We start from the raw sequence: 21,355 nt of genomic DNA, 5'->3' as shown, positions 1-21,355 counted from the left end.
TCTCTTAGGTTGATATTGTCCTTTCACCAAGTCAGACAAGACTTTATCTTTTCGGAAACCGGGATCGAGACCGCTTCTAGCGTCTTGTCCTTTTTCCAGTGAAAAGCTAGGTGGTATTGAAGAGGACGGAGGTGTAGTCTTCCTAGTGACACAAATAGTTCCACGGATGACAGCGTCCCTACCAGACTCATCCACAGCCTGACTGAGCAGCGTTCCTTCTTCAGCATCTTCTGGATGGATAGCAGGGCTGGGGGCTGATCGTCTTGTTGTTCAGCAACGTCCTCATCAGAGGGTTCCTCATCCGAAACTGATGAGGAAACGGCAACGGAGTGAGCAACGTCTGGCTCGCTGAATCCGGTCGCACTGGTGGATGCGTGACGGAGCCGGACGCAATATCATGGAACTGCTGCACAGTCTGTGAACTGTCAACAACCATGGGTGCGCGAGGAAGCACAGTGTCAACCCGAGACTGTCTAGACCGTCTGGGTTGTGCAGTCAACACCCTACCGGGTTGCTGAGGTTGACGCACTGCGTCAAAACAAGTCACCTCTGCTGGTTGTTGAATGTCCTGAACGTCAACAACCACCTCCGAGCGTCGCTTAACGTCAACGTGCGGCTGGCAACCCACACTGGGTCGCATCGGTGGAGGAACCACCTCAACTGGCAGACGCGAGTAGGTTACCTCAGCGTCAACAGGGCGCACAACCGACCGGTTGGAAGGTTGTTGGCCAGAAGGTTCGGTAGCAACCTTCTCCGCATTTAAGTCCTCTATCAAGGACGCAAGCTTGGACTGCATGTCTTGCAGCAAAGCCCATTTAGGGTCTACGGGAGCAGGTGTGGCAACAGACGGGGTTAGCGACTGAGGCGGAACCGTTTACCATCCCTGAAAGCCTTGTTATGCGTGACATAATAGTACAGCAAAACTTCAAAGGCTCGACAACAGCTGTGAAGTTGACCTGTAAACAACTTGGAGCGTCTCCTGGCTAGGCGCCAGGGAGAGTCTACCAGAATTGAGAAGTCTATCTGGGCAGAGGCATGAACTCCCAAGCCGAGAACTTCTCTCGTGTCATATCAGACTCTCGCTCTATAAACCAGTTTAAAAGAAGGGAAAGCAAAGGCTGTATCCCCCAAACTCCTCCTGGTGAAAAACCAGTCGCCTAGCCAACGTAACGCTCTCTAGGAGAGCGAGAGAGCACTAGCTTAAAAACAACGGCTTCGAAGTAGCTAGGCCTAGTGTAAGCTCTGACGTTTAGGCGAACGAGGAGCAGCAGTTACAAAAAGATCCGGACGAAGATCCTTAAAAAAATCATCATGATTTAATTAAAGTCCATAGGAGGCTAAGCAGCTTTAGGCTCCTCTCCATCTGACAGAGTCCTCAAGGGAATATCAGTAGGAGGGAGAACAGCAACTTCCTCATCTACAGGAACCTTGTCCGATAAAAGCGGAGTCTCTCACTGGTGCATTAGTAGCGGACCAGAACGCAACGTCATGTAACTGCTTGACAGTCTGTGAACTGTCAACAACTGAACTGTCAACCACAACAGGTGTGTGAGGACGCACAGCGTCCACTCGAGACTGCTTTGACTGCCTAGACTGAGCAGTCAAAACAACTCTAGAATGCGGAGGTTGACGCACGGCGTCAAAACAAGTCAACTCCGATTGTTAGTGAACGTCTTGAACGTCAACAGGAGCATCAGCAAGTGGCCTAACGTCCAAATGCGGCTGAAAAAACCACACGAGACCGCATCGAGTGTGGTTCTAAACAACCTGACTGACGTGACTAAGCTACGCCAACGTTAACAGTAAGCACAAAGGAACGTTAGGTTGGCTGAAAGCCAGGATATCGATGAGATAAACGGCTAGACTCAACGGACTAATCGGCAGAATAGTCTTCCATAAGGGAGGCAAGCATATACTGCATGTTTTGCCATACAACCCCTTAAGGATCAACGGAAATGGTTGTGGTAATAGACGAGGGTAACGTCTGTGACCGCAACACTTTGCCTACAAAAAAAGACTCTCGGAGTCTGTGTTACGCTTTTGTTAGGCGGCGAGCAGTAATCCGATGACTGCATAGGGTCAGAGCTGTCCTAATGGTTGTAACCAGGACGCTGGACCTGTCCTGAAAGGACTGACTTTCGCTTAAGGGCTTCGAAACCTTATGACAGGTTTCTTATGCGAAAAGCCTACGGATGGCGAGGAGAAACAACGTCTCTCTCGTCTTATGGTAGGGGAGATCTTGGTAAGATACACCCGATACCATAGAGGGAAAACGTCTGTTCGTTGGTCAAGGCCTCTCGAACCCATAAGTCGTTTGACATTACTTCTCCCCTGGGCTTGGGAGCATGTAAGAGGTCCCGGACTAGGTGAACGACAGGCACGAAAAGACGAACCCTCGGACGCAACACTGTAACACTTTGCGCCTCGGACGCAACACTGTAACACTTTGCGCATATCACTTTATCACTTCGATTTTCTGTTTTGCACTTATTTCTACCTGAAACACGCAATTCTACCCTTCATTAAAAGGTAGTAATTGCGAAATCAGTCGTATAATGCAAGCTCATAATACCAGCAAAAAACAGAAAACATATTTTAAGATAAAAAAAAAAATCAGTGGCTAGGATAGAGACTAAACACTAGTTCATATAACTACGTTTTCAATCTCTCACCGCACATAGCCTGGGGACGAGAATAAAAACCTAAAAACGTTTTAAGGCCGATTCACACGACCCGTTTTCTTTCCGACAGGCTGGGTGGTGGCTAACCGCCGTCGAAATGTTGTACATTCACACGAGGCGTTCCGTATCCGTTTACCAGCGTGCGGTTTTCATTGTTTACTTAGACTCTGTCACGTGAGGACCGAGTAAATTACGATAATTTTGACACTTTAACATGTTGGTTGATAACTGTGTTGATAAAATAAGTTATGCAACTTCATAATGTTTTATGCACTATGCCAAGAATATTAAAATTGCGATAAATTACCTGTTTTATTTAATGCCTCTCCAGTCATTTTCCATATTTTATATTTATGTAAATTATTTCTATACATCTTGTTTGCCATGTCAAACATCTCCTCATACCTTTGAAAAAGTTCAATTAACCTCTAATACATGGTGTCAACAACAAACTAACTAATTTCTATGACTCTATACTATGAGGAAAAGTCGGGGTTGTAGGCCACGAAACGAACGGGTACAATACAGGTCCTCGTTCACACAAAACATCATCCCCCCCGTTGGTTGGGACGGGTGGCTAACGTCCGTCAAACCGGTCGGGGTTTCTTGGGAAGAAAGCCGAGCCGCCTCGGAAGGGCGACGTCCGAGGGCCGCCGTCTGCCTGACGGGTCGTGTGAACAGTTGCATTTGAATACACGTAAGAAACCTAGACGCCGCTTAACCGACGGCGAGCCTGTCGGAAAGAAAACGGGTCGTGTGAATCGGCCTTTATCCTTCCTCCCCGTACAGCGACTAGGGACGTGAGTAACACGAGAACAACGTTATCCGCTTGAACGGAACGTTTTCTCTCCTCTCTCTCCCTCCGTCTCTATCTCTCTCTATCTTTCTCTCTTGATTTCGCACCTAAGAGAAGAGCCCAATTATATATCGTCAAAAAAACATGTTATTTGACTAAAGGAAAAAACTGAAAGGTTTTTCAAATAAAAAGTTCCTTTAAATTAGAATTTAAAACATTTAAGCTAAGAAAGAATGAACAAAACGTCAGAATCTATTTACTCTTACTGCAATGTGAAACCGTGATACACTCTCTCTCTATCGTAACGATAGAGCGCATGTTGAGCGTCCTGAACGTCAACAACTGCGTAGCATAAAAAAAACTAAACGTTAGTTCATCTTTGAAAACAGTACGAAGACTATCAAAGAAATTCTTTCATAAAATATTACATTTAAAAAGTTTTAAAATCCTTAGCTCTTTAAAAGCTAATTACGATATAAAGGGCTCAACGTTGATTAACTTCGGTTTCCAAGTTAGGACCGCCTACTCTCAGGAAAGGTCTATATAAACAAAACATTAAAATTTATTTTTATATGTTTATAATAAATGGAAAGTTAATCGAAGAGGCCTAATAAAGGCGGAGAGATATAAAATATATAGAGGAAAATCTATAACGTGATATAATTACTGAAAGCCTAAACACACTTCCGCTAAGGGAAGGGTCGGCCATTTAAAAGTGAAAGAAAGTCCATACTCTCTTTGTCACCATAATTAAATCTATCCAAAACGAGTTCAAGATTTAAGATGAAGATAAAACACCTGCATAGCGAAAGCTCAAAACTAGAATAGTGTACTTCACCAAATAGTTGTGAAAACAAATCCAGTTAGCAACAGCGAATTAGTAGGTCTTGCCGGTAGCACGACAGAGAGAAAATTGAGTTCTTTGTTTACAATGAGTACTGGGTATCTGAACGACAGATGCCGCTGTTGAGTACACCCCCTACCTGTGTAGCGATCGCTGGCGAATTTTTCCGTAGAGTTTTTCTGTCGAGCAACAGAGTTGCAGCTATTATAATCACCGGCTAAGTTAAATATTGAAAATACATTTTATATTTAATTCCCTCTTGGCAAGATTATGAGCTTCTTTAAATCCTGAACGAAACTAAAGGAATGCAATTAGAGGACTAGAAACTAACTCCACAATCTTAACATTAGCCATTCTTACCTTTGGATCATACAGATAGCCTGTTACAACCGAGCCTAATTCGTGAGCATGTACACGGTATGCAAATAGATTAATATCGCTTGGTTCCGAGTTTCCAACGACACAGTTCACGTCAACATTTGTTTCTGTAAAATTAAAAACCTAGATCAGATATTATTGAAGGAATATTATTCACTTAGAACTTATATTATGGGTTCTTTTTACCACCTTGCTGCAGATCCTTCTTTAACTTATTACTAGAGAGAGCTCTTGAAAGAGAGAGGTGGGATGTGTGTGGATCTATGTTTAGACTGGTAGACAGATTTTAAGGTCCAATACACACAAGGTATAAAAGAAAGATACAGGAAAGCCAAAAATTGGTATGATACTTATAAATACTGTACAGTATATTCTAAATACAGTACAGTAAAGTTTGGTTTAAATTACCGTATATTAGGTAAAAGGGTGCATAAAAAGGGTGCATAAAAATGGTGAATCTATAACTACAAAAAGCTGGAAAAGAATTATTCATATCTGAAAATATAAATATAATAAGATGTAAACGAACCCAACCTCATTAGCTCACCAAGATATAAAGGCTGCAACATAAAGCAATAAGTTTGTAATTTCAAAGTACAGCATGTACCTCTATACATTTCCATTATGACTACACTTTCTAAGCTACTTACTTGGTGTGTGAGGAGGAATATCAGCAAAACCAGCCATTAACAAGTAAATGCCAGCCTTATAAGTTTGTCTGAAACAAAAAGAAACGATACTAAAGATTATTTTGCCAAAAAGACAAGGGTGGATATACAGTATATCTGCCACCCAAGAAAACTCTCCAAAAGAACATTCTTTAATTAAGAATTAGACAAGAATAAAGTTAATTTACAAAAGAGAATAAAAGATAAATATTCAAATCATGTCCAACAAAATAGAAAACTATAAACTCTAAATAACCATAGAATCTTACTGCTGCGTTGTTACTTCCATCTGCAACCCTGAGTGATCCTTTACCCTATCTGGAAGAGGTTGTGCGTAATGAATTTGAAGAGTGAGGTAGCGAATTCCAGAATTTCCTCCGATGCGGAAACCCACATTTTTTGGCAAGTGGGTGGCAGGCGCATTTTTAGCCCAAGCATACATGATTTTGCCTCCTGTACATACACCATGATGACCACAGTCCCTAGAAAGAGCCAAGCAAAGTAAACTGCTGTATAGGAATCTAATTACAACCAAACATTTCCTCTAGTGTACGCGACCCCTCAAAAGTGACTGATTTATATTTAGATAGGTACGCGTACAAACTTGAACATTCCTACCCCCTACGCATTCCTAATTACAACTCCTCTCACCAGGGTCTGACTAATCCATCTCCCCTCTATACGAGGGTCGGAGAGAGACCAAGTTTTGTTGCTGAGCATGACCCGAGATATATATATATATATATATATATATATATATATATATATATATATATATATATATATATATATATATATATATATATATATATACTGTATATATATATATATATATATATATATACATACATATATATATATACTGTATATATACAGAGAGAGAGAGAGAGAGAGAGAGAGAGAGAGAGAGAGAGAGAGAGAGAGAGAGAGAGAGAGAGAGAGAGAGATTTATATATATATATACATATATATATATATATACACACACATATATATATATATATATATATATATATATATATATATATACATATATATATACACACACACACACACATATATATATTATTATTATTATTATTATTACTTACTAAGCTACAACCCTAGTTGGAAAAGCAGTATGCTATAAGCCCAGGGGCTCCAACAGGGAAAATAGCTCAGTGCGGAAAGGAAAAAAGGAAAATAAAATATTCTAAGAAGAGTAACAACAATAAAAATCTCCTATATAAACTATAAAAACTAACAAAACAAGAGGAAGAGAAATAAGATAGGAGAGTGTGCTCGAGTGTACCCTCAAACAAGAGAACTCTAACCCAAGACAGTGAAAGGCCATGGTACAGAGGCTATGGCACTACCCAAGACTAGAGAACAGTGGTTTGATTTTGGAGTGTCCTTCTCCTAGAAGAGCTGCTTACCATAGCTAAAGAGTCTCTTCTACCCTTACCATGAGGAAAGTGGCACTGAACAATTACAGTGCAGTAACCCCTTGGGTGATGAAGAATTGTTTGGTAATCTGTGTTGTCAAGTGTATGAGGATAGAGGAGAATATGTAAAGAATATGCCAGACTATTCAGTGTGTATGTAGGCAAAGGGAAAATGAACCGTAACCAGAGAGGAGGATCCAATGTAGTACTGTCTGGCCAGTCAAAAGGCCCCATAACTCTCTAGCGGTAGTATCTCAACGGGTGGCTGGTGCCCTGGCCAACCTACTACCTCATGAAATATATATATATATATATATATATATATATATATATATATATATATATATATATATATATATATATATACTGTATATATATACACAGTATATAATTATATGGGGGAGATAAGCAACTTCTTGACCTACAGTACTTTAAACCTCAGGAATAAATTTTTCTGAAAGTGGGAAATGTCCTAAGCCTAAACAAACATCATCTATTGTGCCCATAGTACACCATGGTGGTAATTTGTACTGAAACTAGACATTAGTGTTGTAGTGAAATAACTACACAGATACATCAACCAAAGTCAATGAGCTTTCTATAGGGCAACTTTTCTGAGTGACTTATCTGTAGCCCTAACAAATTCTAAACTCTATAGATGATAAAAATAAAGTAAATAAAAAATTACTAAATATGAAATATCTGAAATATTCAAATATTCATAACCAATAAAAAATTACTTCTCACCTATGATATTACTTTACTTCTTAATTATCATGAACAAAATCCTTGAATATCCCCACTCTAAACTGTTAAAATCTAATACTGTACACAAGATCTGTCTTTCATAGCTAGCAACTATAGATTTAATCACTAGTTTCCATTTCAATATTGATAAGTTACTTATTTTCCCTACATCAAAATACTGTAGACTGCAACCCCAAAGGATGAACTAAATTAGTTAAAACGGCCATTCAAACACTAAATTGTTTGAACACTAAATTAATTTCCTCCTTTTGAATTAAACTAAATGTTATCAATCCATTTCAAACCACAGACACTCCTTATAAGGTCTTTTTTTAGGTTAAATGTATTATGAGGTCTCCAAGGAGTTTCCTGTAAAAGGCTAGAACAGGGAATAAAACACTTCCATGCATAAAAGTAAGGAGATTTGCTGCCCTAAGTAGAAGGTTGCCTGGCTGGATCAGACAAGAGAAAACCACACTCTTTTCTCAATTCTTTTACTTTTTGGCTTATAGCTATTTTTTTACAAACATTTTTAGCCCTCACTGTGTATGAATAAATAACAAACAACATGATAAATTTTGCAAAGATATTTTAGCAATGTTTTGTAGGTGTGCATAGGGAAAGGTAAGCAAAAACTGAATACAGTGCGGTAAAATCTATGTCTGGTCAAGAGTTATGCCACAAAAATTTTTAAGATTTCTAGGTCAATATTTTTTTTTAAAATGCAACATCAATTGAACACTAATTTGTTCAAGTTCAACTTCCAGGGTTCAAGTGTATAGTGCATGTATTGATATTCTTATTAATACTATACTGTACTGTACAAAGCCAGTCTAATAAAACGACATCATCCATTTTTGTCTACAAATACATACCAAGCACCTCTCTTTAGATTCTCCTCAGGAACATCCGAGCATCCAAAAAGAAGCATGTGATGGGCACGGCTAGCAGACGCCATTGGGTCAAACTTCACAACCCATTCCTCTTGAGTTTCATTCAAAGGCATGGCAGTGCAGACATATGCATCAGACTGTTAGGTAAAAACAAAATATCAGACATTATTTAAATATGGGGCTTTTTACGTTCTATCTATACAAACCTATCAGTTTACCCCCATCCAACACAACTCAAAACCTTTCGTATGTTATTCCTTATAATCCTGGTATTCAAAAGAAGTATTTTCTATGAAAAAGCACATGTCATATTATATTTGAGGATTTTCAGCATACTCAATTCCTTATTATTTTGCCTTTGACTTTAAGAACTTCAAATTCACCTATTCATATAAAATACAGTGATGTACAGTACTGTACAGTATGATAAATGTACATGAAGAATAATGTGCACAATCATTCCATATCTAAAGTAAATATGAATACACACATTGGAGTGAATTTCAAAACAGCTAACAAGTTACTTTTTTATATTCTAAGGAAGCAAAATTAATAAAATTTAAATATTTTCTTAGCATGAATAAATTAAGATAAACTTAATTTCCTGTACTGTATTAGCTTAGATCATATTATATATCTAAACATCCAAACCATTTAATTTTAAAAATTATATAATCTCAGGGTCCTACAGTGTTCCACTTACAATTGATTAAAATGCAGTAATGTACAGTATATGATAATCTAATTACGAGACTTAATGGTACACGGAATCACATAAGAGTTAACTTGACCTCTTGAGCTGAAATATACTAGCAAAGACTGAATTGTTAAATATGTTCCTTAATGGTGCTGCCATCTAATAATTTAAAAAATCCGACAATTGAAGGAATCAGCTACCGATGTATGCGTGGTTTACAAAATAAAGTTGAGCGGGCAATGCTGTCTGAAACTTAGAAGAAATGCCAGTGCCAGAACAACAAAGGGACAGTGAAAATACAGCAAAAAATTACCCCTAACACAACCCTCTATCTAAAAGCAAAGCAAGAATTACAGCAAAATTGTTTCAACACGATTTGTCACACATTTACTGCTTAGCTGCTACAGTACTTGACAATTCAACTACAGTACAAACGACCAACTTTAACCAGGTGCAGCGATTTGTGTATATGCATTTGAATTTAAGAAAGGTCCATTTCACTGTGCAGCTTGTACTGAAGGCAGTTAATACCCTAAAAATAAAAATAAAAGTCTTCTACAGCACAAGTGGCCTTCTAAGGGACTAGGACTAGTAGAGGGAACCAGACGAATATCACAAATTTTTAAGTAATTTGTATTTTTCCTAACATACTTACCTAGAACTACCTTCTTAGGAGTTACTGGTTAACTCTACCTAACCGACCAGCTTTTTGTATAGCTCACGTCGAATCGCCAGTAAGTTTCGTTGGAATAGGTATTACTCGATCCTGCAGGCTCTCGGGGAAGGATGGGAGGGCTATAACCCGAAGGTAGTTCTAGGTAAGTATGTTAGGAAAAATACAAATTACTTAAAAATTTGTGATTTGTTCCAACACGGTTACTTACCTAGAACTACCTTCTTAGGAGACTTACACTTTAGGAGGTGTGAGTGTCCTGCAGGGATCAGGATTCGACGGGGAGGCAAGCGAGAGAGGGAACCTCTAAGGAGGTCTTGGTTCCCCGACCACTAGAAAACTGCAAGAAAAGTAGGGGAAAACTATCCAAAAAACTCACTTAGTGTCTAAATGGCTTACCTTTTCAAAACCAACTCCGATACATGTCCTCTTGAAGGGTGTTCCTTTCAGTGATTAAGGTCTTCTCAACATCTTCCTGGCCCGTTCGATCCGGGGAAGGAAGGAAAAAGGGGGGGGGGGGGGTAAGGTTAAGGAAGGAACTAGTGTCTCTTGGCATTAACACCCCCGGTTACCCTGGGGCTATGACCTTAGATCTCTTGAAGGGCCGAAACGATTGGGCCAATGGAAAACTTGTCCAAGGATTTTCTCGTACAATCTTTGAGATAGTGTTCTGTGAAGGTGGACTGTCTAGACCAGGTCCCAGCCTTCAGGATCTTACCTACAGCCATGTTTTTCTCAAAAGCCAGAGAGGTGCTCAGAGCCCTGATATCATGAGGACTTGGTTTTCCTGGGAGAGGAGTCCCAGAAGCCTCGTAGGCCCTCCTTATCACTTGTCTTAGCCAGAAAGAGATAGAATTCTTCGAGACCGGTTTCTTCACCCGGCCTGTTGAGATGAATAAATTTTTGATCTGAGGGCGGTATTTTGCAGTCCTCTCCAGGTATTTTCTTACTGTTCTCACGGGACATAAGAGTAGATCCTTCGGGTTGTCGGATCGAGGGATGGCTGGCACCGAAAAACCCTCAAACCGAGGATCCCAACACGCTGGGTTCTGCGTTTTCGCCACAAAACTAGGGATGAACCTAAAGACAACTTCCCTCCACCCTTTGGAGTGTGAGGCCTCATAAGAGAGGCCGTGTAACTCGCTAACTCTCTTCGCCGAGGCCAGGGCTAAAAGAAAAGCTGTTTTAAGGGTGAGTTCTCTGTCTAGTAAGTCCCTGAGAGGTTCGAAGGGCGGCTCTGACAGAACTTTGAGAACTCTTGCTAGGTCCCACTGCAGAACCCGTACCTCCTGGGGGGGACATGATTGCTCAAAACTGCGGATGAGCATGGAGATGTACCTTGAGGCTCCCAAGTCGATGCCCCTAAGGAGGAAGACTTGACCTAGGGCTGCTCGAACTCCTTTGATGGCCGGGATGGACGAACCCATGTCGTCTCTCAGGTACACCAGAAAGTCTGCAATGTCCTGGATCGATGCCCCTAAGGGCCTGATGTTTTTGGTCGCACACCACTTCAGGAAGACTGCCCACTTTGCCTGGTAGACAACCGCCGAGGAACGCCGTAGATAACCCGACATCCTTGCCGCGGTTCTCGATGAGTATCCTTCTTTCTTCCGGAGCTTCTCGATAACCTCCACGCGTGAAGGCGGAGGGACCGAGGGTTTTCGTGCCACCTGTGAAAGTGAGGTTGAAGCAGGAGGTCTGGCCTGTCCGGAAGCGGCCAAGGAGGACGAAGAGCTAATTCCTTTAGGTCTGCGAACCAGTCTCTCTCCGGCCACCAGGGCGCTACTAAAGTCATCGACAGATTGGACGACACTCTCACTCTGTTCAACACTTGCCTGATCAAACTGAAGGGAGGGAAGGTGTACACATCGAGACCGTCCCAGGGATGTTGGAAGGCATCCTCGAACGCTGCTGACGGGTCTGGGATTGGAGAACAGAACACGGGGAGTTGGGCATTCAGACGTGTGGTGAATAAGTCTATCACTGGGGAGCCCCACAGTTGGATGACTGCTCGAGCTACCTCTGGGTGTAGGGTCCACTCCGAACCTATCACTTGACCCGCCCTGCTGAGGCCGTTGGCCATCACGTTCCTCTTTCCTGGAATGAACCTTGCCGTCAGTTCTATCCCTTCTTCTGTAGCCCACTCTAACAGTTCTGTGGCTAGGGCGCAGAGGATCTTTGACTTCATGCCTCCCTGTTTCTTTACATACGCCACTACTGTGGCGTTGTCGCACATTAACGCTACAGTGTTCCCTCGCAGGAAGTGTATGAACTGTCGACACGCCCTCAGAACCGCTATCACCTCCAGGATGTTTATATGGAGAGACGTCTCCTCGCTGGACCACTGCCCTTTTGTCAATTTTCCTAGCAGGTGTGCTCCCCAACCCTCCTTCGATGCGTCCGTGAACAACAGCATCTCTGGGGGGTCGGAGGCGAAGGGCATTCCCTTCTCTGTGTTCGACCTGATGTTCCACCAAAGAAGGGTCTCTCGTCTTCGGGAGGACTGGGACTATTTTGTGGGGCTCCTTACCTTGGGTCCACGACTGCTTCAGATTCCACTGTACCGGGCGGAGCCTGAGTCTCCCTTGTGGTACTGATTTTTCCAGCGAAACCAGATGACCCAGTAACTTCTGCCAGTCCTTGGCCCTCTTGGGTTGTCCCGTCAGGAAGGGTTGAAGGATACGTTCTAGGTTGGCTAACTTTCCTCTGAGGGGAAGGCCCTTACTAACTGGGTGTCCAGGACCATCCCCAAGTAAGTCATCCTGGCGCTGGGGACTAGTTGGGACTTCCCTAGGTTGACCGTGATCCCTAACACCTTGCAGAGGTCGAGCAACATAACACCTTGCTCCTTCAGTTGTTCCCTTGAGGCAGAAAGAAGCAACCAGTCGTCCAGGTACCTGAGTAGACGTATGCCTTTCTCGTGTGCCCATGCCGAGATCGCGGCGAACACTCTCGTGAACACTTGCGGGGCCGTCGAGAGGCCGAAGCACAGGGTTTTGAACTGCAGGACACTGGACTCCCACTTGATTCTGAGGAACTTCCTGCTGGAGGGGTGCACGGGGATTTGAAAATAGGCATCCTTGAGGTCGAGAGACATGAGGAAATCCCCCTCCCTCAAGGCTGCGATCACTGTCTTGGGGGTATCCATCTTGAAGTCCGTCTTTGAGACGAACTTGTTGAGGGCTGAGAGATCTATGACTGGCCTCCACCCTCCTGTCGATTTCTCCACAAGGAAGAGCCTGCTGAAGAAACCCGGGCCGGGGTTCTCCACTGTCTCCAAAGCTCATTTGTCGATCATGGACGCTACTTCCACTTGTAGCGCCAACCTCTTCAAGGGGTCCTTTGGAACCAGCCACTCGGACCTCTGGGCTGGGATGAAAGGGGGAGGTTCTTCTAGGAAAGGGAGTCTGTAGCCCTCCTTCAGGACCGCCACCGTCCAGGGATCCGCACCGAGATCCCGCCATGCTTGCCAAAAATGTCTGAGGCATCCCCCTACGAGGGGCTCCTGAGGGAGTAGGGGGCCTCTCTTCCTACCTTCTTCTGGAGGAGCGGCCAGATCTACCTCTCCTAGCGTTACCGTAGGAGGGTCTGTAGGCTGACTGAGGACCTGCGGTGGCCCTACGGGTGGGCTGCAGCGAGGCTTGAAACCAAGGGGCTGAACGAGGTTCTCTTCGGGGCAGCAAGGGTGTGGCCTGTGAGGGGTGAGGGACGTCCGTTGGGGCTCTCCTAAACGTGGCCTTCCTTATAGGGGGGGGGGCCTAGGATCCGTTTCTCTCACTTTCCTCACCTTCTCCATAGTATTTTCCACCAAATTGATGGGGAAAATGTCATTCCCCCACACGGAGGAATTCCTCAGCCTCCTTGCTTCTCTGTCCGGCAACTTCCGCACCAGTTTGCTCAGTACCGTATCCCTTTTCCTCAGGACCCAGTTCAAAGCCACCGACAGAGACTGGGATGACAAAAACTTAAAGGCCTTGCCCCCAGAGCTAACAAGATCCCTCAGCATGGCATGATTTTCTGGGAGGGAGAGGTCGTGGGATGCCTGAAACCCCACCAAAGCGCACGACCACCAATCTAACCAGGAGGACACGTAGACCAGGTCCTGAGCCATGTCCTCCATCATAGATGCTTCTGACGGGGAAAAGCACACAGGGACAGTGGAGGCCCTGTCTTCCGAGGCTCCCTGGTTCAGCGCGGTCACCCCTGCTTCTACCGCACGGGGACCACCGCGATGCCCCTCGGGAACGTAAAAGCGCTTCTGGGATTTCAGGCCCGGAAGAAGCTTGGAGGAACTCTGGCCTCTGGGGGCCTCTGCTAGTCCTGCTAAGTATTCATCAATCTGCTCCATCCCCAACTTCACGTCTTGAGCGAGAGGGAGAGACAAAGATGGCTTTTGTTGTACCGGACTGTCGATCATCCTGGACAGTCCGGATAGTACGGCCTTTGCAGCTGAGGGCTTGGGCTCATCCAACCGGTGATGCCTCCGAATAAGGGCTAGAACCTTACGGTAGGAGGAGATGTCGTCAGTCGAGCACTCCCCTCCTTCAACCAGGTCTTCCGTCACCAGTTCTTCCGTACGGGGGTACGCCGTGACGGTGGGAAAAGCAACGCCCGACGAGCCTGCCAGTGGTATGGGCTGCCCCGTGGGGACGAAGGCATCCGTCATGGGAGTACCAACGCCCTCCGAGCCTGCCAGTGGTATGGGCTGCCCCGTGGAGACGAAGGCATCCGTCATGGGAGTACCTTGTTCCACGGGGGGCTCCGTGGATGGGGAATCCATGCGGACCGACGGGCGCCCTTGGTGCTTAAGGAAGGCCTTCAAGGTGCCCGTGGTCGACGTTAAGCCTTCCTTCATACTCCTTATATCCTTCCTAAGGGAAGAAGGGGCGGAGGCTACCGTCGGGTTAAACACTACACGGGGGTCCCGGTTCGAGCCCTCTTGCTGGGCGGCTGGTCCGAAGGAGGAGATAGGAGGGTGACACAAAGAAGGCGAGGCTCTAGGGAACTACCCGGAAGCGGCCGCAGCTGTGGAAAACCTAAACAGCTCGCTCCGGGGCACTGTGACATTCACCCAGTCCTTGGACTTACTCCTCTTCGCTTTCTTTTTAGAGGACTTCGACCTTTTCCTACCATGCCTCGAGCGGGAACGAAACTACTTCTTCTTGCGGGATTTCTCCCTCTTCCTCTTGCTAAGGTTCCTGTCCTCGTCCTCTGATGACGAAGAAGAAGAAGAGTCCGATGACGACGACGATGACGAGGATGAGTAACGGAGCTCTCCGACCGGCCGACACGCCCAAGACTGCGGGGGGAAATTCACGTCGTTTCTCAGGTGTGGGCGGTTATAGAAACACGGGGGGTAGCGTAGCCGAGGGAGCCGGAGGGGACCGAGCGAGCCCTTTACAGAGCCATTGCTCCACATCCTCTTCTCCTCTAACGGGAGACCTGAAGGGAGTCCTAGGGGCCACACGTGGTGGGGTCCGAAGACGACGAACTACCTTTTTCCGTGTCTCCCCCGGCGGTTGACGCACCTGAAACACGCCACGAGGCAGGGGAAGTATCGGCACTCGGCCTACCACACATTGGATCTTCCGAGGCGACGGGACCTGCGGGCACCAGGCCCTCGCCTCCTACCCACACTTCCGCACTACACTCGGGCCCCACACATGCCTGCCCCACACTGGACACTTCCCCCACAGGAATATCAGACTCTTGGGGAAGGGCAATGGGCCTCTTCCCCGCAACGGACTTACCTTGTCCCCTACACTGGGTAGGGGAAGAAGGACGGGCGCTACGGTCTGCCGAGTCGTCTGGCGAACCCACAGGCGAAGAAATTCTGGAGTCCTTAGGTGACTTCTTAGCTGCCTTCTTCTTCTTCATCCCGAAGAGCACCCACTGGATCTCAGTCCAATTGGCACACTCCGGGCACGTAGAGGTAGGGGAACACGCTTTCCCCCTACACGTGGAGCACAAGGAGTGGGGATCAACCTCAGGCTTAGAAAGGAAAGCCCCGCAAGACTTCCCAGCCACAGGCCCAGGGCAACAAGGAGGATGCTACATAATGCAAAGCTAACACACCAAGAGACACAAGGATGTGAATGGAAAGTGAAATGGGAACACGTGGGTAACACGCGGTATGCACAAAGGATCGGGGGACACAAAGGGTCACACAAGGTAAGAGAGAGCGTGGCGAAATGTTTATCGCATCGCGACCAGAAACTTACTGGCGATTCGACCTCAGCTAGCACGCTGCCCGACCCCGGGTCGCCTCAGGGCACGTACCACACTGCCAGAGGTTGACCCCGTAGAAAACGGGAAGAGGGGGGTAAACTATACAAAAAGCTGGTCGGTTAGGTAGAGTTAACCAGTAACTCCTAAGAAGGTAGTTCTAGGTAAGTAACCGTGTTGGAACAAATAACATTTAGACCAAGTGAACAAATAAACACATGGCAGCAAATGTGCGTTTGCCAAATTATTGGTTTTTGAATTCTTATACAGTAATTACTTTCATACCTAACAGTATAGAAACCATGGCTCAACTTTTTTGTTTAACAATGTCAGGTGAGATCAAATAAAATCCCCTTTTATTACTATTACTATTATAACAGGCCAAGCTGAAACCCTAGTTGGAAAAGCAGAAAGCTACAAACTGAAGGGCACCAATAGGGAAAGCAGACAAGTGAGGAAAGGAAACAGAAAAATAAAGAATAAACTATAAATTAGAAATAAAATAAAAAAGAAAAAGATAAATAATAATGATACACTTAAGTCAATCTACTGGAAAAAAATGGTTTACATCAAGTTTAAATCTCTGAAAATCGACTGATCTAGATATTTTATCATAAGGACCAATCTACAACTTGGTTATTGCTGAAATAAAACTTCTAGAATACCTGTACTACTGAGCAGTATAGAATCTTACAGAAGAAAAGGCCTGTGTTAGAAATAACAGCATACTTACTATTACTGTACATGGTGTATAGTACACTGCAGTTTGGTAAAATCTAAATGTACAGGATGGTAAGAATTGTGAAAAAATCTTATACACATGCGAAATGAGTTAACTGAATGATAGTGCTAGAGATTAATATCTAGAGCAGGAATAATAAATTTAATAGACCTTTAAGTTTTTGTCCAACAATTTAAGATGAGTGTCTGCTGATGAAGACCACACAGGAGAACTACAGTATATTCAAAACATGGCGAAGCATAAGAATTAAAACATTTATTCATGTCATACAGGTCACCAAGAATCTTGAAAGATTTTCTCTATACACGTATACCAATATCATGTGCAATTGAAGGCATAACAGGCCAGATACTGTAAGCTTTCAATAAAAAAAAAAAATGATACCTAGAATTTCAGCTGAACTGCATTGTCAATGAAAAGTTACAAGTGGGAGAGATCCAATGTCCTATACACACATCACCCTTCACAAATATGATCCAATGGCATTTCCTTACAAAAATTTCACATTTTTCTGACAAAAATTTAGCCTATGATAGTTTCAAACAATGCATCGACCATTCTTCTCTCCTCAAGTTCTGTAATATGTCACATTTTTAGAAACCCAAAGCTAAATATAGAAATCTTATTACTCATATAACATGTCACATATTTAGATCCTCCCAGCTAAATATACTGAAATATTATTACTCATGTATGTCACATTTTCAGAAAGCCACAGCTAAATATACTGAAATATTATTACTCATATAAAGACACATTTTTAAAAACCCACAGCTAAATACACAAAAATATTACTCATTTAATATGTCACCATTTTAGAAACCCACAGCTAAATATACAAAATTAATTACTCATGTATGTCACATGTTTAGAAACCCACAGCTAAATATGCTGAAATAATATTACTCGTATATGTCACATTTTATAGAAAGCCACAGCTAAATATACTGAAATATTATTACTCGTATATGTCACATTTTTAGAAACCCACAGCTAAATATGCTGAAATATTATTAGTCATATATGTCACAATTTTAGAAGCCCACAGCTAAATATACAAAAATATGATTACTGTACTCATATAATAAGTCACATTTTTAAAAACCAACAACTAAATATGCTGAAATATTATCACTCCTATGTCACATTTTTAGAAAGCCACAGCTAAATATACCGAAATATTATTACTCATATATGTCAAACTTTTAGAAACCCACAGCTAAATATACAGATGCATTATTACTCAATATGTAACAAGGTAAAGCACTTACGACTTTGGGAGTGACGCCTGGCATTGTAAATGTCATTGTGTACGTCGCAGAACTTAGGGGCTCCCCTCGCGTCATGAAATGATGCCCAAACGCTTGCGCTTGCGGGAGGAGCATCAAGAGGGCAGCGGACACAGAGAAAATATATCTCCATGTTCCTGATCCCATTCTTCTGGTCATCACATCCATCGCGATGGTCCACCAACTGGAAACAGAAAGATAACGATAAAATGATTTGATGGTCATGTCTAAGCATTTGTGAAACTTGATCTTTCTCTGATATCAAATAATATAAGCTAAATCAAATTACAAATAACAGCAACTATCCTCAAGTAGCAGTGATAACATCATTATAAAAAAATGAACTATAAAAAAATATTAATTATAAGGACAATGGTTATAATAATTTTACAGAAAACTATTAACTGAAATACATGTAACAACAATAATAGTATAAAAATTTATACCAAATAATTTCTAGCTTAACAATAACAACATAAATAATACTAATATAAATAAAAATACTAATTATTATTATTATTATTATTATTATTATTATTATTACTATTATTAGCTAAGCTACAACCCCAGTTGTAAAAGCAGAATGCTATAAGCGCAAGGGCTCCAACAGGGAAAATAGCCCAGTAGGGAAAGGAAATAAATAAACGATATGAGAAGTAATAATTAAAAACGGTAACATTAAAACAAATATTTCTTATATAAACCATAAAAAGACTTATGTCAGCCTGTTCAACATACAAGGGTTTTCTATTCAGTCCTTGGTACATAAACGGGTTTACAATTCCATTTACATCTAGATTTTACACATTAAAAACACAGAATTATTATTCTAAACAGGATAAAGAAAATAGACTAATTCCAACTACGTCACTAGAAAAATGCTCAAATAAATGTTAGCAACACTTTATTTAAAGACTTAATTCTACGGCAACAAATAAAGATGCAACTATTCCATTGTATCACAGATGTAAGGAATTGTAAAATTCTAAATTGTATGGGTACATTTCTTATATCTCATTACCGTTATACAATTCATATAAAGCTTTGTCCAGGATAAATACATTCTCTCTCTCTCTCTCTCTCTCTCTCTCTCTCTCTTTTCGGTGCTACAGTTATCCCTACCCTTTTCTATTCATTATCATTGTACGCTCAGACCCAAGCGTCCAAAATAGATTCTCTCTCTTCTCTCTCTCTCTCTCTCTCTCTCTCTCTCTCTCTCTTCGGTGCTACAGTTATCCCTACCCCTTTCTATAATCATTATCATTGTACGCTAAGAACCAAGCGTCCACAATAGATTTCTCTCTCTCTCTCTCTCTCTCTCTCTCTCTCTCTCTCTCTCTTCGGTGCTACAGTTATCCCTACCCCTTTCTATAATCATTATCATTGTACGCTAAGAACCAAGCGTCCACAATAGATTTCTCTCTCTCTCTCTCTCTCTCTCTCTCTCTCTCTTCGGTGCTACAGTTATCCCTACCCCTTTCTATAATCATTATCATTGTACGCTAAGAACCAAGCGTCCACAATAGATTTCTCTCTCTCTCTCTCTCTCTCTCTCTCTCTCTCTCTTCGGTGCTACAGTTATCCCTACCCCTTTCTATAATCATTATCATTGTACGCTAAGAACCAAGCGTCCACAATAGATTTCTCTCTCTTTCTCTCTCTCTCTCTCTCTTCGGTGCTACAGTTATCCCTACCCCTTTCTATAATGCATTATCATTGTACGCTAAGAACCAAGCGTCCAAAATAGATTCTCTCTCTCTCTCTCTCTCTCTCTCTCTCTCTCTCTCTCTCTCTTCGGTGCTACAGTTATCCCTACCCCTTTCTATAATCATTGTACGCTCAGAACCAAGCGTCCACAATAGATTTCTCTCTCTCTCTCTCTCTCTCTCTCTCTCTCTCTCTCTTCGGTGCTACAGTTATCCCTACCCCTTTCTATAATCATTATCATTGTACGCTAAGAACCAAGCGTCCAAAATAGATTCTCTCTCTCTTTCTCTCTCTCTCTCTCTCTCTCTCTCTCTCTCTCTCTCTCTTCGGTGCTACAGTTATCCCTACCCCTTTCTATAATCATTATCATTGTACGCTAAGAACCAAGCGTCCACAATAGATTTCTCTCTCTCTCTCTCTCTCTCTCTCTCTCTCTCTTCGGTGCTACAGTTATCCTTACCCCTTTCTATAATCATTATCATTGTACGCTAAGAACCAAGCGTCCACAATAGATTTCTCTCTCTTTCTCTCTCTCTCTCTCTCTCTCTCTCTCTCTTCGGTGCTACAGTTATCCCTACCCCTTTCTATAATCATTATCATTGTACGCTAAGAACCAAGCGTCCACAATAGATTCTCTCTCTCTCTCTCTCTCTCTCTCTCTCTCTCTCTCTTCGGTGCTACAGTTATCCCTACCCCTTTCTATAATCATTATCATTGTACGCTAAGAACCAAGCGTCCACAATAGATTTCTCTCTCTTTCTCTCTCTCTCTCTCTCTTCGGTGCTACAGTTATCCCTACCCCTTTCTATAATCATTATCATTGTACGCTAAGAACCAAGCGTCCAAAATAGATTCTCTCTCTCTCTCTCTCTCTCTCTCTCTCTCTCTCTTCGGTGCTACAGTTATCCCTACCCCTTTCTATAATCATTGTACGCTCAGAACCAAGCGTCCACAATAGATTTCTCTCTCTCTCTCTCTCTCTCTCTCTCTCTCTCTCTTCGGTGCTACAGTTATCCCTACCCCTTTCTATAATCATTATCATTGTACGCTAAGAACCAAGCGTCCAAAATAGATCTCTCTCTCTCTCTCTCTCTCTCTCTCTCTCTCTCTTCGGTGCTACAGTTATCCCTACCCCTTTCTATAATCATTATCATTGTACGCTAAGAACCAAGCGTCCAAAATAGATTCTCTCTCTCTCTCTCTCTCTCTCTCTCTCTCTCTTCGGTGCTACAGTTATCCCTACCCCTTTCTATAATCATTATCATTGTACGCTAAGACCCAAGCGTCCACAATAGATTTCTCTTCTCTCTCTCTCTCTCTCTCTCTCTCTCTCTCTCTTCGGTGCTACAGTTATCCCTACCCCTTTCTATAATCATTATCATTGTACGCTAAGAACCAAGCGTCCAAAATAGATTCTCTCTCTCTCTCTCTCTCTCTCTCTCTTCGGTGCTACAGTTATCCCTACCCCTTTCTATAATCATTGTACGCTCAGAACCAAGCGTCCACAATAGATTTCTCTCTCTCTCTCTCTCTCTCTCTCTCTCTCTCTCTCTCTTCGGTGCTACAGTTATCCCTACCCCTTTCTATAATC

General features: G+C 42.9%; 1 protein-coding gene across 4 annotated transcripts in view; it reads right to left on the bottom strand.

Annotated features, from left to right (window-relative positions):
* LOC137627681 (peptidyl-glycine alpha-amidating monooxygenase B-like) overlaps nucleotides 1-21,355 on the bottom strand; it is a 286,462-nt gene that overhangs the window by 118,833 nt on the left and 146,274 nt on the right. For all 4 annotated transcript variants that reach the window (XM_068358881.1, XM_068358883.1, XM_068358884.1 and 1 more), the window contains exons 2-6: nucleotides 18,040-18,241; nucleotides 8,414-8,568; nucleotides 5,637-5,849; nucleotides 5,350-5,417; nucleotides 4,682-4,806 (exon numbers count right to left, since the gene is read on the bottom strand). In XM_068358881.1, the coding sequence (XP_068214982.1) occupies nucleotides 4,682-4,806; nucleotides 5,350-5,417; nucleotides 5,637-5,849; nucleotides 8,414-8,568; nucleotides 18,040-18,241 (763 nt within the window). The remainder of the gene's footprint in view (nucleotides 1-4,681; nucleotides 4,807-5,349; nucleotides 5,418-5,636; nucleotides 5,850-8,413; nucleotides 8,569-18,039; nucleotides 18,242-21,355) is intronic.

The sequence above is a fragment of the Palaemon carinicauda genome, chromosome 35, assembly GCF_036898095.1.
Source record: "Palaemon carinicauda isolate YSFRI2023 chromosome 35, ASM3689809v2, whole genome shotgun sequence".
Classification (NCBI taxonomy): Eukaryota; Metazoa; Arthropoda; class Malacostraca; order Decapoda; family Palaemonidae; genus Palaemon; species Palaemon carinicauda.
This window is presented reverse-complemented; position numbering and strand designations above follow the sequence as displayed.